This window comes from Phytophthora infestans, genomic scaffold (assembly GCF_000142945.1).
Source record: "Phytophthora infestans T30-4 supercont1.7 genomic scaffold, whole genome shotgun sequence".
Classification (NCBI taxonomy): Eukaryota; Oomycota; class Peronosporomycetes; order Peronosporales; family Peronosporaceae; genus Phytophthora; species Phytophthora infestans.
The window spans coordinates 3,572,712-3,588,884 of record NW_003303752.1 but is presented as its reverse complement, the minus strand read 5'-3'; the positions used below and the strand labels follow the sequence as shown (position 1 = coordinate 3,588,884).

Sequence of the window (16,173 nt, the reverse complement as noted above, 5' to 3'; positions counted from 1 at the left end):
AAAAGTTCATGCCCATGCTGCTCAAAGTGCGTTTTGCCAAGCAAAATGCAAACTGCACGGTAACTGGTCGAAAAACAGGTATTTGAACAAATCAGCTTTTCAATGACAGAATCAGCATGTTTATTCTCGTCTAAAAGCTCCGGTTTTGTCAGCGAAGAAGTCAAGTTGAACTGAGATTCACCGTAACCATAAGCGGATCGGCGCTGGGGAAGACAAGCGCCTGGATAGAAGAATCACGCAATAGAAGCGAGCGATGGTCGCGTCTCTTCAGACTTTGCTACTGCTACCCGCTTTCTTGGCTGCGTTTGTGCTAGCGGAAAAGCCCCCACTGAGCTACAGATATGTAGACACTCTGCGCGATCAACTGGCCAGAGACCCGCGTCCTGTCGTCCACTACGAGGACAGTGTCTGGGACGTTAAACGCGACGATAAAACCGGTTTTCTGCAGGATATGTACAAAGGTAACGTTGCTGGCGATCTGGGTACTGTCACGCTGACTGCAACACCGCCGCTACTAAGGGACGGAGAGGATTTGGTGATCTCCTGGAGTGGTGTGAAGAGTCCGCATCAGACGGACTTTGTCGGCCTCAGCTGCGGCCCCAAGGCTCACGACAAGGATTTTCTCGTTAAGATTGGCATCACGGAAGCCAATGGACCTGGGGCTGATGGGCCGGAGCTGCCCAACTCCATCCGCTTCTCATCGCTGTACATGATGCGCTGCAATTACACCGTGGAGTACTTCAACTTCCAGGCAAATGGCAACGTCTTCGCTCCGCTTGCCAAACTGGAAGTGGGTATGGTTGAATCTTTCAGTGCCCCAAAGCACGGGCATATTGCCCTCACAGAGAATGTCGACGAGATGTCAGTGATGTTTAACTCAGCCTCCCGTAACACGCCTGTGGTCAAGTACGGCCTTGATCCTGCTGCGCTGAACAAGCATGCTGAAGGCAAGTCCAAGACATACACAGCTGCTCACATGTGCCACCGTCCAGCGAACCTCACGAGCCAGCAATGGTTCCGTGACCCAGGTAACATGCACACAGTCATCCTAAAAGGACTGAAGTTAGGAACACGATACTTCTACAAGTTTGGCAGTGACAAGGATGGCTGGAGCTCGGTTTACTCGCTCATGAGTCGTCCGGACGAGTCCGTAAAGAGCGCCAAGTTCATTGCGTACGCTGATATGGGCGTGGATCCGGCGCCTGCTGCGACGTCTACTGCCGTGCGATCGTATCAAGACGTGATGGACGGCTACGACAGTTTCCTCCTACACTTTGGAGACATCAGCTACGCTCGCGGTCACGCTCACGTGTGGGACGAGTTCTTCCATGTGATTGAGCCATACGCTACCCGAGTCCCGTACATGATCAGCATTGGTAACCACGAGTATGACTACGTAACTGGCGGTGCCAATGACCCAAGCGGCGCTATGGGGGAGGATGGGAGAATGGATTTCCACCCGGACTGGGCCAATTACGGTGAAGATTCGTCCGGTGAATGCTCGGTGCCGATGTACTACCGCTGGGATGCTCCCGCTAACGGTAATGGTATCTATTGGTACTCGTTTGACTACGGTGGAATCCACGTTATCCAGATTTCATCCGAGCACGATTGGCGTCGTGGATCCAAGCAGTACAAGTGGTTGGAGAACGACTTGAAGAATGTGGATCGGAAGAAGACGCCGTGGGTCGTTTTAACGTCGCACCGGATGATGTACACCACTCAGCTTGGCGAGGAGGCCGACTACAAGGTGGCTCAGCACTTCCGCGATGAAGTGGAGGACTTGCTCTGGACGTACAAAGTGAATTTAATGCTAGTGGGTCACCAGCACTCGTACGAGCGTAGCTGTGCTGTGCGTAACGGGAAGTGCACAGAGGACGGCCAAGGACCTGTCCACATTGTGATTGGATCGGCAGGCGCTGGTTTGGAGAAGCAAGGATTCTCAAAGGAGCTTGGCGAGTGGAGTGTGAGCCACCTAAACGACTGGGGATACCTGCGCGTGGATTCGACTGAGGAGGCCATGAGCGTGCAGTTCGTCTTGAACCGCAATGGCGTCGTGTACGATGAGGTCACCTTGACTCCGTGGAACTAGGTGCCACTCAAAGCATCGCGTGCGTGGCGAAACTGCATTCTAAACACCTTTTGCATGTTTTAACTCGAGTAGGACGCTGCAAGACACGGCGTTTGGGAAGAAATTATCAAGAACTAAGTTGAAATTACGGTCTTGAGTCCGTCATTCAGTCTGCCTACTAGGTGCCATCTACAAGTCCCGGTCTACCACTTCATCATCATCATCCTCAGTAGCTTTGGAGAATTTCGAGTTCTCATCTTCATCTTCATCCTCATCTAAGATATTGTCAAACTTGGCATCCTGGTCCTCGTCCTCGTCGTCGTCCTTCAGAAGATCCTCGAGGTCCGGTATCTTGACACCATCAATGTTGTCCTGGTCCTTTTGTGACATATCGCTCAGAAGCTTGCCGCTGTAAATATCGTCCGTGAACTGCTTGGTAAGCTCCATGTAATCGTCAAAGTCTGTAGGCTGGTTCTTGACCCACACGCAGAAACAAGCGAAGGCAATAAGACCCACAACGCGGTAGATACGCTCCGACGCGTCTGTGGCGCGCAGGGAGTAGAGCGGCACGAACGAATCAGCCACCGACAGGTTGTCGTCGAAGATGTTGGGCAGCAGCCAGTACTCGTAGCCGACCATCCAGAGAATGAAGAAGATGAAGAGACGCACCACCACGAAGATAGCAATGAAGATAAGGAAAGTCACGGACATGTACCAGAGTGCCACCTTGGCCCACTGTGGCCAGATGGGGAAGCAGGTGACGACCAGGAAGCCAATGATCAGCAGCGCCGTCATAATGTTGCGGAGCGTCTTGGACCCCTCGTACATCCACGTGTAGTATCCTTCAGGTGAGAAGTCTTGCTTGGGCGTGGGCTTGAGAATCTTCTTGTTCTTGGCGTCGCGCTCCGAGCGGTGGATGTAGCTGTTTTGCACGAGTGCGTGACCCACCGAGTTAACATCCTCCTTAGTTTGAAGATCCGGGAAGTACTTCTTGGCCATAGGACTGGCGAGCAGGAAGGTGGCCAAACGGTCACCACGGAAGTACTCCACGCGCTTCCCGAGCTCCACAGCGTGGCGTGACGGCATACCCTTGCGTCCGCGCAGAAGATCAGCCATTTTGCGGATACCCTTTTCGGTCTCCCATGTCTTGTCCGTTGTCTGTGCACGCAGCAGAGAAAAATGTTCAGTTTCGCTGTCTTGTAAGCACGTGTCGAGCCATTCCTCGTCTCCCCGAGCAGCGTTGAGAGCAGGGAAGGTCGTAAAATAACGAGCAGAAGTCTAGTATGCGTACCGTGGACACGGCGTCCGTTTTGGGGGTGTCTTCGGCGCTCATGCTCCAATCTGTGCGCTGACTGGTGCTCGTCGTGGCCTGTTCGATAGTGACCTGCCGTCAACTTCTCGACACCCAAAAGCAGCAACTGTGTCTTCGTTCGTCGTCACAACCCCTCAATCTGCAACGAATGACGTGTCGTGTCATTTGGTGTGTCAACATAACGAATTGTTCAAACGTTTAAACGTTCTATCAATAAAACCAAAACCCTGGTTTCACCAATTCGCCAACTTCGACCCAAGACGCCAAGATGAGCGTCTCTGGAATCGTGCGCCCGCGCTTCGTGTACGCTGGGGCAGGATCCACGCTACAGTTCCCGCTAGATCAGTCGCCCATGCACGTTTCCGACCCGTCGGCTGACTCGCCGGCTCTCGAAGGGCGTCTCCAGGATGCATACTTCGTGGCACCGGCATCGCACATTGGTCGTGTCGTCACGGGCGTCGTGTTCGTTGCCGAGCAGAGCCGCGTAAGCCGCGCGTTCGCTTCAGGAACCGGAGCCACCGAACGGTTTGGCCTCACGACCATTTCATTCGCCGATAAGTTGGCGGAGCAGGGCTACAAGGTGTTGGTGCTGGATCTGTTCCGCGAAGCGGTGGCAGACAGCAATACGCAGAAGCACGAGGCTATCGTGCAACAAGCGGTGCTTTATCTCAAGCAAAAACACGACATCCAGCGCATAGGACTTTGCGGCGTGGGGGCAGGCGCCGACCTGGCGATCAAGGTGGCTATGGAAAAGTCTGCTGCAATGGACTGCGTCATTGCCATGTGCCCGAAGGGCATCGTATCTTGGAAACCCATCGGAGAAGCGGACGGTGCAGACGCAGTAGAACCGCCTATAATCCCTTTGTTGCTACAGCTTGGCGAGAAATCGCCCTATGCTGCATCTGAAGCTGTACGGTTTGTTATTGTGATGCGTGTGCAGCTCAGTGGTAGCTAACGGTGTGTACTTGCGATGGCTACAGTATCAGACGCTACTGAGTTCATGCGCAGCCAACCCACAGGCTGCCACGGCCCTCAAGGCATCGCTGTTCGTGAACCAGCAAAGCGGCTTCGCGTTCTCCAACATCACGGATGAAGACGCGGCGACGCAGGCAATCGCAGAGATTCTGGACTGGCTTGTGCAGCACCTGCATCGCTTCCAGGTGGCTGCGGCTACCAGCGATACCGACCCGTGGTGGCCTCAAGGTCGCAACGGACCTTTCTTCAACGTGGGGCTACGCACATGGCAGGAATCGCGTGCGAGTTGGCTTATGGCTACACAGACGCGGTATGTAGCTGTTACTTGTCACTGCAGGTTGACGTATTCCATACACTAATCTTTTTGTGCTTGTTGCAGTCCGCCGCGTCCACCTCCGGTACCTGCTCATTTGCTCTTCGACGGATTGTCGTCCGTGCGCCGGACTTTCGATCTACCGCAGCGTATGCGCCTTGGCGATGTCATTGAACTGTTTGCCGAGATCTGGGAAGTACAACAATAGCCGCTGAGGTCCCAGAGAATCTACGAAACCGAGACCTGTCATTCAGACAGCTTGTCAATCCACACGTATCAGTAGCTTTTATCTCACTTGCTCACGTGTGTTCTGCCGTTATGGATCTTAAGTTGTCAACAACCGCGTGTAAGGTGCGTTCATTGGATCCACGTATTAATAAGTCGTCGTGGTGTCCGAAAATGGCAAGGAGTCTGGACCTACAGATTGCTATACTTGGAGGAAAACGACACACAGCCGAGCTCAGTGCCAGCAGGAATTAGGGCACACGTGTACCGAGTGCTGAAACACGGCTGCGATGAGCAGCAGAGGCCAAGATGAGCCGAGCGGGCCCGAGAAAACGTTAGCTGACGGGAAATTACTTGGTGACGACGAGGCTACGTCTCTGGAGGCACTGGAGAGTGACTTTGAGGAAGTGTTAGCTGAGCTGGAAGGCGATAAAAGCTTGGAACGCTTTCGTCTCGAATACGAGAAGCTCCACCGCGCGTTGAAGAAGTCTAATGGACAAGAAAAGAAACTTATTAAGAAGTGTCGTGAGCTAAATGCTGAGATCATCAACAATGCTGCCAAGGTACAGACAGCACTCAAGCTCTCGCAGGAGGACCAAGCTAGTATCGCCTCACTGAAGAAAGAGATGGAGAAGGCTTGGAAGATGGTGGATGCGTCGCACGAGAAGGAACTACGTGCCAAAGAGACGATCCAGCAGCTCAAGGATGAGATGGTCAATCTCGGTCGCCTCGTGGAACAAGGATCCGGATTGAGTGCTGGACAAGAAAGTATGCTGAAGGAGGTTATGCGTGCTAAGGAGGAGTTGATGCGCGCCAATGAGGAGCACGAAGCCAACGCTAAGAAAGACCACGAACGGATCCAAGAGCTGCATCGTCGTCTGGCAGACATGGACAATCTTACGACCACGCAAAAGGGTGATATTCAATCGTTAAAGGACCAACTCGCGATGAAATCTGCGGAACAAGAGCGCGAGACACGACGCAAGGAGCGACTGGATAAAGAGATCAAAGACGTCAAGAGTAAGATGGAGAAAAAGACTACAGAGCAGGCTCAAGGCGCGACAGAGCTTACGCGCTTACAGACACAAGTTGGAGCGCTGGAGAAGCAGCTCGCGGAGGCGCAAGGTACGATGGACAAGTATGTGCGAGACTATGAGACGCTGTTCGGACGTACCCAGAAGCTCACGGATCTCCTGAACGAGCAGAATGATAAGACGATGCAACTTGAAGTAGAGCGACGCAACTTGGAGAACGAAATCAAGGCGCGACACGAGGAAATTCACCGCGTGAAGCTTGAGAAGGGCACGGTGGAGCGCAAATTGGACAAAGAGAAGCGACTTCTGCAGCAACTAGAAGAAAAACTTGAGGGCGAACACACGGCCAAGATCGTGCTGCAAACGCAGATCAAGAGCATGCAACACGATCTGGATCAAGACAAGATCAATGAAGACCACACACGAACGGAGTTGGAGGCGTTAGAACGAGAGAAAGCTATGCAAATGAAGCAGACGCTGAAGGTAGAGGGCAAAGTTCGTCGTGCTCAGGATGAGATCAAGACCAACGAGCGTGTCGCAAAGAACTTGGAGCAAGAGCTGGCAGGATTCAAGCTCGAAGCTGCCAAGCAACGTAAACTTATCTATCAGCTCGAGAAGGAACGCGAGAAGTATGGCATGGAGGCAGCCGAGCAACGTAAACTCTACTTGCAAGCTGAAGAAGAAGGGAAGTTGAAGGAAATGCGAAACCACGACTTGCAAAAGAAGGTGCATGAAGGAGAGACCAAGTTGAAGCAACAGCAGCAACTTTACGAGGCTGTACGTAGTGAGCGCAACCTGTACAGCAAGAACCTCATAGAATCGCAAGATGAGATCGCCGAGATGAAGCGCAAGTTTAAGATTCTGACCCACCAGATCGAGCAACTTAAAGAAGAAGTGGCTGCCAAAGATGTTGCGTTGGTCAAAGAGCACTTTGATCATCAAAAAGTCGAGAAGCAAAAGGAACAGCACAAGAGCGAACTGGCTCGTCTACGAGCTCTCTTGGCTGCGAACGAAGAAACAATCAACAATCAAGATGCGGAGGTGCGCAAACTCAGTACTCTCATTCGTCGAATGGACGATGAGGCGCTGGAGCAGCGTAAAGAATACGGTCAGGTTATCAATGAACGCGACATTCTAGGCACCCAGCTCATCCGACGCAACGACGAGCTTGCACTTCTGTACGAGAAGCTTAAGATCCAGCAGTCCACTCTGAGCAAGGGCGAAGCTCAGTACCAAGAGCGACTTCAGGATATTCGCGTCTTGAAGTTGAAAGTGACGGATCTCAAGCGCGAGCTGTATATTGCCAAGCATCAAGTGGGTCAAGCAGACGAACTCAAGCGGGAAGTGTATCATCTTCAACGTGAGCTGCTCCAGGAGAAAACCAAGGTGAAGGCTTTGTCGGAAGAGCTGGAGAATCCCATGAATGTGCATCGATGGCGCAAACTCGAAGGAAGTGACCCAGCAACGTACGAGCTGCTACAGAAGATACAAACTCTACAAAAGCGACTGATCCAGAAGACCGAAGAAGTCGTCGAGAAGGAACTCGTGAACCAAGAGAAGGATAAACTTTATCAAGAGCTGAAGGCAATCCTAGCACGACAGCCGGGTCCTGAAGTTGCAGAACAGCTGAGTTGGTACCAGCAGGTCGTCCGAGAGAAGGAGAAGCAGCTCAAGAGCTTACTGAGTGAGCAGAATATGTTACAAGCCAAGGAGCACGAGCTCAAGTTTGAGATCGAGCGTCTAGCGCGCGAGTTGCACGAATTCAAACGGAAATATTACAAGAAGAAGCTCGAAGCGAAGATGAAGGACAAGCAGCCTGTCATTCTGGCCTCGAAAAACCAGCAGTATCAGCAAACTCAGCTGCCAAACATCCCGAACAATAACAACAGTAAACCAGTCCTGCTGAACAACAACGACAACTTGCGATCGCAGCAGCAAACCGGTTCGTAGGAGGTGGCTTTAGTCTCAACCAATAGTGCATTCATTTTAGTATTCATTCAGTAATGTCGTTCATTTTCCAGTGAAGAAAACTGTAAGAAGAACTTGTACTATGGCCTCGAAGCTAGCTTACGGTCTTCTCTCCACTCTACAGCTCATCTTTTTCATCGACGACAGGTTCATCCGCTTCCTCAGTCGCTCCAGCTTCGTCCGACTGCGTCTCCGACTCGTCCAAGTCCTCCGCCTCTTCCTCGTCTACTTCAGGCTCCTCTTCCGGGACTTCAATCTCCGGCTCCAGCTCCAAGCTGTCAATACGCATACTGCTCTTCATGATGCGGTGGATACGTGCCGAGAAGTGGTTCTTCTCCGACATGTCAAAGCCAGAGTTGATGAGAGCCGTGTCGTATAGCAGCCAAGCAAGGTCCTTCGTTTCGTCCTTCTCAGGGTCGCTCATCATCAAGTCATTCAACTTGGAGACGATGGGGTGACGAGGATTCAGCTCCAGGATCGCAGATCCAGTGCCGTACATTGGAGAATTCTTCTCGCCATTGCCAAAGGTCTGCGCCTTCATGATACGTTGCATGTTGGCCGAGTATCCCCACTGGGACGTCACCATAACAGCAGGTGAGTCCACCACACGCTGCGACATGGTCACACGAGAAATCTTGTCTGCGTACAGCGTCTTGAGAGCGGTCGTGAGAGCCACGTACTTGTCTGCGTACAGCTGCTCGCGTTTTTGCATGAGCGACTCGTCCTCATCACCAAATTTGATGCCTTCCTTAGTAATAGACACGAGCTTCTTGCCGTCATACTCCGAGATGTGCGACACCATGTACTCGTCTAGAGCGTCCACGAAGTAGAGCACTTCTAGACCCTTGGCACGCATCTTCTCCATGAATGGAGACTTCTCACAAGCCTCCGCATTCTCAGCTGCGATGTAGTAAATCGTATCCTGCCAGTCCTTCATACGGTCCACGTACTGCTCCAGCGATGTCCACTTGCCATCGCTTTCACTAGTAACAAAACGCAGCAGCTTCACCAGCTTTCCACGGTTAGCAGCGTCGTCCATCACGCCAAGTTTGATGTTCTTGCCAAACTCCTCCCAGAACTTGTTGTACGCGGCATTTCCATCTTCCTCTTCCTCCTCTTCTTTCTCCGCATCTTCTTCAGTCTCCTTCTTATCGCTCGACTCATCGGCTGAGGTGTCCACAACCTCGTCATCTTCCTCGTCGTCTTCATCGTCGTCTTCATCCTTCTCAGACAATTTACGAAGCATCTCTAGAACTTTCCGGACAAGTTTCTTGCGGATAACACGCAAGATTTTGTTCTCCTGTAGCGTTTCACGCGACACGTTGATAGGCAAGTCGTCGGAGTCCACAACACCAGCGATAAAGTTTAAATACCGCGGCAAGAAATCATCGAAGTCGTCCGTGATGAGAACCTTACGGACGTAAAGCTTGATGTCGGCCTTCTTGTTCTCAAAACGAGTGTACAAGTCACGAGGAGCTTGGCCAGGCACGTACAAGATCGATTTAAACTCGAGCTCACCCTCAGCCTGGAAGTGGATCCACGTCAACGGGTCTGTAATGTCGGTCTTCTGCAGCGAGTGGTAGAAACTTTCGTACTCGTCGTCACTGATGTCGTCCTTGGAGCGCGTCCAGATGGCCTTGACCTCGTTCACGCGCTCCCACTTCCATACCGTACGAGTCTCGGTGCGAGACTTCGGAGTCTTCGCCTCTTCTTCTTCCACAGCTTCAAGCTCTTCGTCTTCCTCAGTGGCTTTCTCCGTGTCCTTCTCTTCTTCAACGACCTCCTCGACATCTGCAGGCTCCTCCTCCACTTCGTACGTCTCGGTGGACGTTGTGTTTACGTAAATAGGGAACGTGATGAACTCGCTGTAGTGACCAACGAGGTTCTTGAGTTTGTCTTGGTCTTGGAACTCGGTAGCGTCAGGCTTTAGGAACAGCGTGATCTCCGTACCACGACCAAGTGTATCACCGCGTGGGTCCTTGGCGATCGTGAAAGATGCGTTGGCATCCGACTCCCAAATGTACTGGTCGTCGTTGTTGTTCTTGCTTACAACGCGCACACGGTCGCCACGAGGTAGACTGAGTAGAAGCCGACACCGAACTGACCAATGAGGCTGCTGTCGTCTGTTCCAGCTTGCATGGCCTCGACGAAGTTGGCAGTACCAGATTTAGCCACTGTACCGAGGTTGTTGACAAGGTCGTCCTTGGTCATACCCACGCCCGTGTCTCGGATGGTGAGAGTGCCAGCGTCCTTGTCGAAGCTGATGCGAATCTCCAGGTCTCGGAGTTTGCCCAGAAGCTCGTTATTGGATAAAGCTAGAAAGCGGATCTTGTCTAGCGCATCCGAGGCGTTGGAGATGAGCTCGCGTAGGAAGATCTCCTTGGTGCGGTACAGTGAATTAATCAGGATGTCCATAAGACGCGATACCTCGGCCTGGAACTCAAACTTCTCGCCACCGGTCAGCGGTTCATCGTCCAGGTCGTTCACCAGCAGACTCGGCTTGCTTCTTCTGTCCGTGCACCGTGCAATATCAAGATATTAGTCGAAAGAAGGTGATAAGACTATGCTGAGGGAATGACGCACCCAAGCACTTCCTCCGAGCCCGTGGACACTTCAGCGTGGGCACTGCTTGAGGATAGCGCGCTGTAGCACAAGGCCACGGTCATGAGCAGAAGCAACAGCGAGCGGCGGCCTCCCTTCATCGCTGGCGTTGCAGACTGGGGATCTAGCTGGTGAAAGAGAAAATGGTGCAGGATCCGCTTTGATACGGTCGGTCGTCGGTCGGTCGGACGTGCGATCTTTCCATGGATTGAAATCACTGCAAATTAGCTATTTTACGAATATTTGCACTTAAAAAGTTATGATTTAGAGTGACCCTCCACGTGGTCCACGTAGGCGAGTTTCTAGAATCCTGATAAAGAAGATAGGCCGTGTAGAAATCGACTAGGACAGGAAAAAGTACCCGATTGGTTTAAATAAGGGCACATAGCCGCAGCTGTAACTGCCAACGTTGCTCTCATACTCAGACTGGACGACTGCGATGAAGGCGGCGGCTCTGGCGGTGGTGGCCTTGCTCCCTGCAGCGTTTGGATGGACCGACAGGTGCGGTATTGAGTAACGGCTGCCAAATTTTACAGCAACACTAAATTGTTGTCGGATACTGCTACTGGATCCAGGTGGGACCACTCCAAGCGCTTCAACGCTGCTGGTCATGCACAGCTCGACTGCGACGGCGAGAGTCAGACTGCATCGTGCTGTAGTGAGTAGCCACGACCTTATTACTAATAATTTCACTAAGCTGAGGTACTAAATGGTGAAGTCCGTTGGTCTTGCGTTTGAACCGCAGTCTGCAAGTCGATTGTGTTTGAGATCGAAACGCAACTGAACAACACACAGGTCTGGAGAGCTTTGCCTTCAGATTAGCTACCGACGATGTATTCTAATTCTAAGCTGTGGCCCCTACAGAATGATCATGACATGGACGTCGTCTTCCGTGTTAGCGAGAAGAAGAAGCAGATCAAGTACTCCCGCAGTGAGGTTCGTTTGTTGGTCAGCTCCGCATTATTAAGCCTACCCATGCCTGGTCTCACCGCCATTACTGCTTGCTGAAACCATGACAGGCTCGCATTTTGGAGGTTCTAGATGATGTTTGCGAGCAGGTGCCGCTGGAGCTTCCGGACAACAACCGCAAGGCCAAGCGAATGTTGAATGCTGCGGTACATACCATTTCGCTTGTCCTTGTTTTGCTAACATCATTAATGAAGATGTTTTACATTTATGATCGCAGTGCAGCCACTTTGTTGGTGAGTACGAGGACGAGCTGACGCGTACATTCTTCGACGACTTTACTCCGGCTAAAGAGCGCATGTGTGCTGCAACGTTGCAAGGTGCGCTTGATTTAACGCTGCCTTGTACTTCTAGTAAGTCCACTGCGCAGGATCTAATTACGGTATGTTGCATTGCTGCAGTCTGCCCTCTAGCCCACGAAACGGCGAAGCATGAGGATTTGTAATCGTGCTGGTTGAAGTGTACTAAACTTGTACATGAATGGGAATAATAATCATGACTAAATGCACCCTTAGATTTTCCCTGAAGACCGAATAATGATAGCAGGACAGCTTTGTGCTAAACCGGTACTAATTAACGTTAATAGCTTTGCTCAGAGCATGAGGACATCCAACATTGTCACACAAGATGTGTTTCATACCACTTCTTTCTTGTCACGCGTTGTTGCATTGCAGTCAGTTAGTGCAGCGAGTCCTGGGCCGAATCCTCATCGCCATCTTCACCCCAGCACGCAGGCTTGCCCTTCCGCCATCTTTCCTCTAGTTTCTCCATTGTACACTCGAACACAGGTTTGTGGATCTTGCGATTCACAATGTTGTGCTGTTCGCACAGCCACATCGAGAACGTCGTTCGCGACTCCACCCTGCAAAACCCACAACGTCAGACACATGATTTTGCAGTACACCGGCACTTCTCTGTATTTTACCTTGGTGGAGATATGGCAACCTCCTTCTGGAAATCTTCGGCGCAGTGTACACAAGGGTACATGAGCGCAAGCGCCTCTATGAATGTCTTAGCCTTGGCCTGGTACTCGGGTGACGGCTTGTCCGGGTAGTAAATGCCCATCGAATGAAGCTGCAGACAATTGCAACACCGTACAGCAAGTTTAAATGATTGTAAGTCGCTGTTATCGTTAGAAACGCGCACGCACCAGTCCCCACGTAGCGTTTCCCAACTCCTGGCGATCCAGCGGACAATCGGTGGCTGGTTTGGGCTGCGTTGCCGTCTTCTTCGTCTTCTTGCCCATGGAGCTCTTGAAGAAGTCCATCTTGTCAGCGCACGCCGGCTCAACGCAGTTCGGATCGCTCTTGGTCGCCACCATCGTCAGACAACTCGAGCCGCAAGCTTGCTTCAAAATTTGTTCAAATGAAAGCGTAAGTTGTCTTTCGTTTTAAGTTGCTGACATGCATTCTTACAGCAACATAAATCCCACTTCAACTTTAAAACGGCTCGCCGGCGCTTCACTTGCGTCCAGGCAGGATGGCGAGATCGCCGACACGTTCACCGCCCAAGTCCCCGCAGAATAGATCTTTTGACGCCTTGTAAGTGATATTCACATCCCGTTGTCGTGGTTATGACACTTTGTTGAAGCTCGCTTGACTGCAGCCTCAACGCGAATGTGACGACAGTCAACTCTCGGGAAGGCACACAACTCGCTGAAGCAACCCCGCAATTGGATTTCCCACAACGTATTGACGCCCCCGAAAGTGTACGTTGCTGTATATATGTTGACAGCTTGGGGTGATGTAGCTCAAAAGCTGACGTTTACTTGGATGATGTCAGATCAAAACGCCAGAGAGGGATTTCCCCCAGACGAGAGAGGAACGTCTGCAGAAGACAGTGTTCTCACCGCATGCTACCGCACTACGCAAGCTAAAGACACAAATCCGCTCTTCGTTTGACAATGGAGCAGAGATAGAGGCCAAGCTAAGCTGCTGCTCCTCTCAAAAGTTGAAGGACCGAGGCAGAGCAGTGTCGTCGAAGCTTATCAAGGAGTATTCCATGTTGGCAGAGTCGAGCAAGCGTGCAGGTCGGCACGATGCCGAGTGTACTACCTACTTGTGGTAAGTCTAGATTTGTCGCAACATCCAATAACGCTTGGGTGAATTGACTGACAGAACCACTGTCGCAGTCTTGGGATCCTTCACGACAACGTTGAGGACTACTCAAAAGCCATCGACTGCTACCTACTCGTGCTCTCCATTAGCGAGAGTACGCAGAACAAATTGTTCATGGGGTTAGCTGCTAACTGCATTGGTGTGGACTACCAGCTTTTGTCCTCCTCCACGAAAGACTTCAGCTATACTGGCAAGTTTGTGGCTCCACTTAATCGTTCTCTTCAGAATGCACTTGTATACCACGAGAAGCATTTGGAGGTTGCAGACGACGCTGGCAAGTTTGTGGCTCATTTGAATTTGGGCCTTGCACTTGGCTCCCTTGACCGCCCGAACGAAGCAGCTCACTACTACCAGGAGGCACTTCGTTTGGCTATCCAGTTGAACAGTGCGTACGGTCAAAGTCTTGCTGTAGGCAACCTGGGGCTGCTAGCGAGCCGTCAAAATGATCTAGATACAGCGGTCGCGTGCATGAATCAGCATCTACAGCTCATCCAGTCTGTCAATGATCGTCCAGCCGAGACATTCGCGTGGATTCAGCTCGGTCATCTTGCTAGTCGCCGAGAAGAATTTGAAAAGGCAGAGCGGGCCTTCGACCAGGCTCATCGGCTAGCTCAGGAACTTGGAGATGCTGGCACAGTAAAACAGTGCAGTTGCTACTTAGGAGTCGCTCGAGCGCGTCTTCAAATGCAAGCATATGTCCGAGAGCTCACTAGCTCGTTATTACCAGCAGCGAACTGAGGACGAAGGCCGCTTCAATACAAGGCTCCTCGTGGGGGGGGGGTCCCGCGTGAAATACTATCCTTTCTTCTGTCATTTGTTACTGCTGTTGCGTCTTTCGCCGTAAAGCTACTCCTTCATCTCGATCAGTTTGATGACACCGTCGCGGTTTGAATTCTTATCACTTGAGGCCTTGTCGCCGACATAAGCAAGCACGTTTTTGGTTGGGTGCCAGCTTAAATACTGCACGTTGTTCTGGAGCTGCAGCTTAACCACCTTCTCACCGCTTTCTACGTCCACAACGATCAAGTTGGGGTCGTCCATACTGATTGCGATGTATTTGCCATCGTGGCTGAAGCGCACGGATCTAATGCTAGATCTGTGAGTAAATAACGAAATATCATGACGTCAGTGGACGCTTTCGAGCGCTCCAGGGTTAACGCAATAACGTACGTCGTGACCACAAACGTTTTAACGCAGTAAAGTTCTTCCAAGTCCCAAATGCTCACCAGCGAGTCTAGACCTCCCAAAGCAAGGAACCTGAGTGGATAACAAGACAACATTAACAACTGCCAGCTCTCGTAAGCTATCACTGCTCCTTACCTTCCTGACGGGTGCAAATCCAAACACACACAGCTTCCCGCATGTGCCATAACCTATTCACACCGTGAGCCACTGTCAGCAAGGGGCAAGAAATCGTTCTACCTGCATTGGCTTGTGGAATCTCACCTTGTGCGCACTTTCCAGGTTGGGGTTTCCCTTCTTCTCCGCAACTACGCGCATAATTTCAAAGGTACCGAATCCGGCCGCATGGCCTGCCGCTACGAAGAGGTAGCCGGTCTTGCTAAACTGCATTTCGTACGACTGAAAGGGGTTCACCACACGCCGCACCACGCGCGCCTTGCGTGTGTCGATGAGTGTGATGCAGTCCAGGCTACCCACCACGACGTACTTGGCATCGTGGTTATAGGCAATGTTAGCGGAATCACTGGGTAGCGAGACGCTGTTCACGATACGGCCGGTTCTGGTGTCCCAGAAGCGCACTGTCTTGTCCGAGCCCGTGCTAGCCAGGCGGTTCGGTGTCGTGGGGTCCCATGCAAGCGACAGGATTGAGTCCGAGTGGCCTCGCAGCTCCATCAGCTCCCGTTCCTAGACATAAGATCACACTAATTAGTTAAAGAGCAGGTCAGAAGGATGACGACGTACGGTGAAGGGATCCCAGATACGAATGCTGCGATCATTGGAGCCCGAGGCTAGCATAGAACCATCGCAGTTGAAGCCTAGTGCGTATACTTTGCGCGAGTGGCCATCCAGCTCAGGAAGCTGCACAAACGCCGTCGCTTTGCCGCGCGCGATGCTCTCGCTGCGCAGCGCCATCAAGATGGTAAATGAGGTCTGTGGTGTGTATCATATTTCAAGGGATGAAATATCCAGTCTTCAGAAACAAAAAATCTAAAAAAAAAGATGGACGGAATATCAGACCACGTGTACCCTCCAAGCGGTACACTATTAATAACGTTTCATGACATGCATTTGCGTTCTCCCTCATAGAATACGAACCTAGGTCTACATGCGTCCGATCCGATTTAGGTGACGCAATTCAAGAGTTCTGTGGGATCGAAGTAGTGATATGCCGGATGCCTCCGCGGATACTGGAGGCGAGGCAGAGAGTGATGACGTAGAGCTTGGTCCTGTAGATAAGCAGACAGGAAGGATGCGAGCAGCAAGTGTTATGGGCTGACATTTTGGACGTGATCAAGCACCTCATAATAGTAATATTTAGTCATTACCATACTACAATAAAGAGGTGAAAAGGGTTTCTATTCCTGTCGGCGGGTATTCCAAGACCTGGGATCACTACAAAAGAGTTTGTC

General features: G+C 51.5%; 9 protein-coding genes across 9 annotated transcripts; 5 read left to right on the top strand and 4 right to left on the bottom strand.

Annotated features, from left to right (window-relative positions):
* Positions 1–170: 170 nt before the first annotated feature.
* Positions 171–2,092, top strand: PITG_05502 (calcineurin-like phosphoesterase, putative; the record flags this gene model as incomplete). Its single annotated transcript, XM_002999093.1, has 1 exon — positions 171–2,092. One exon carries the CDS (start codon positions 254–256, stop codon positions 2,090–2,092), a length of 1,839 nt encoding a protein of 612 aa, XP_002999139.1.
* Positions 2,093–2,260: 168 nt separating this feature from the next.
* PITG_05501 (Non-selective Cation Channel-2 (NSCC2) Family) lies at positions 2,261–3,404 on the bottom strand (the record flags this gene model as incomplete). Its single annotated transcript, XM_002999092.1, has 2 exons — positions 2,261–3,229; positions 3,363–3,404. The coding sequence occupies 2 exons, from the start codon at positions 3,402–3,404 to the stop codon at positions 2,261–2,263; spliced, it is 1,011 nt and encodes a 336-aa protein (XP_002999138.1).
* A 223-nt stretch (positions 3,405–3,627) lies between these two features.
* PITG_05500 (uncharacterized protein) lies at positions 3,628–4,879 on the top strand (the record flags this gene model as incomplete). The annotated part of the gene is made up of 3 exons (XM_002999091.1): positions 3,628–4,293; positions 4,364–4,668; positions 4,738–4,879. The coding sequence occupies 3 exons, from the start codon at positions 3,652–3,654 to the stop codon at positions 4,877–4,879; spliced, it is 1,089 nt and encodes a 362-aa protein (XP_002999137.1).
* A 307-nt stretch (positions 4,880–5,186) lies between these two features.
* Positions 5,187–7,906, top strand: PITG_05499 (uncharacterized protein; the record flags this gene model as incomplete). The annotated part of the gene is made up of 2 exons (XM_002999090.1): positions 5,187–7,774; positions 7,828–7,906. The coding sequence occupies 2 exons, from the start codon at positions 5,187–5,189 to the stop codon at positions 7,904–7,906; spliced, it is 2,667 nt and encodes an 888-aa protein (XP_002999136.1).
* A 49-nt stretch (positions 7,907–7,955) lies between these two features.
* Positions 7,956–10,600, bottom strand: PITG_05498 (heat shock protein 90, putative; the record flags this gene model as incomplete). The annotated part of the gene is made up of 3 exons (XM_002999089.1): positions 7,956–10,040; positions 10,079–10,407; positions 10,482–10,600. The coding sequence occupies 3 exons, from the start codon at positions 10,598–10,600 to the stop codon at positions 8,017–8,019; spliced, it is 2,472 nt and encodes an 823-aa protein (XP_002999135.1).
* Positions 10,601–10,938: 338 nt separating this feature from the next.
* Positions 10,939–11,842, top strand: PITG_05497 (uncharacterized protein; the record flags this gene model as incomplete). Its single annotated transcript, XM_002999088.1, has 7 exons — positions 10,939–11,000; positions 11,075–11,157; positions 11,245–11,294; positions 11,364–11,435; positions 11,519–11,614; positions 11,686–11,785; positions 11,820–11,842. The coding sequence occupies 7 exons, from the start codon at positions 10,939–10,941 to the stop codon at positions 11,840–11,842; spliced, it is 486 nt and encodes a 161-aa protein (XP_002999134.1).
* A 160-nt stretch (positions 11,843–12,002) lies between these two features.
* Positions 12,003–12,813, bottom strand: PITG_05496 (augmenter of liver regeneration; the record flags this gene model as incomplete). Its single annotated transcript, XM_002999087.1, has 3 exons — positions 12,003–12,327; positions 12,391–12,539; positions 12,616–12,813. 3 exons carry the CDS (start codon positions 12,784–12,786, stop codon positions 12,144–12,146), a joined length of 504 nt encoding a protein of 167 aa, XP_002999133.1.
* A 131-nt stretch (positions 12,814–12,944) lies between these two features.
* PITG_05495 (uncharacterized protein) lies at positions 12,945–14,395 on the top strand (the record flags this gene model as incomplete). Its single annotated transcript, XM_002999086.1, has 4 exons — positions 12,945–13,006; positions 13,071–13,173; positions 13,248–13,528; positions 13,597–14,395. 4 exons carry the CDS (start codon positions 12,945–12,947, stop codon positions 14,318–14,320), a joined length of 1,170 nt encoding a protein of 389 aa, XP_002999132.1.
* A 33-nt stretch (positions 14,396–14,428) lies between these two features.
* Positions 14,429–15,676, bottom strand: PITG_05494 (uncharacterized protein; the record flags this gene model as incomplete). The annotated part of the gene is made up of 5 exons (XM_002999085.1): positions 14,429–14,678; positions 14,753–14,839; positions 14,903–14,955; positions 15,029–15,448; positions 15,506–15,676. The coding sequence occupies 5 exons, from the start codon at positions 15,674–15,676 to the stop codon at positions 14,429–14,431; spliced, it is 981 nt and encodes a 326-aa protein (XP_002999131.1).
* Positions 15,677–16,173: the final 497 nt, after the last annotated feature.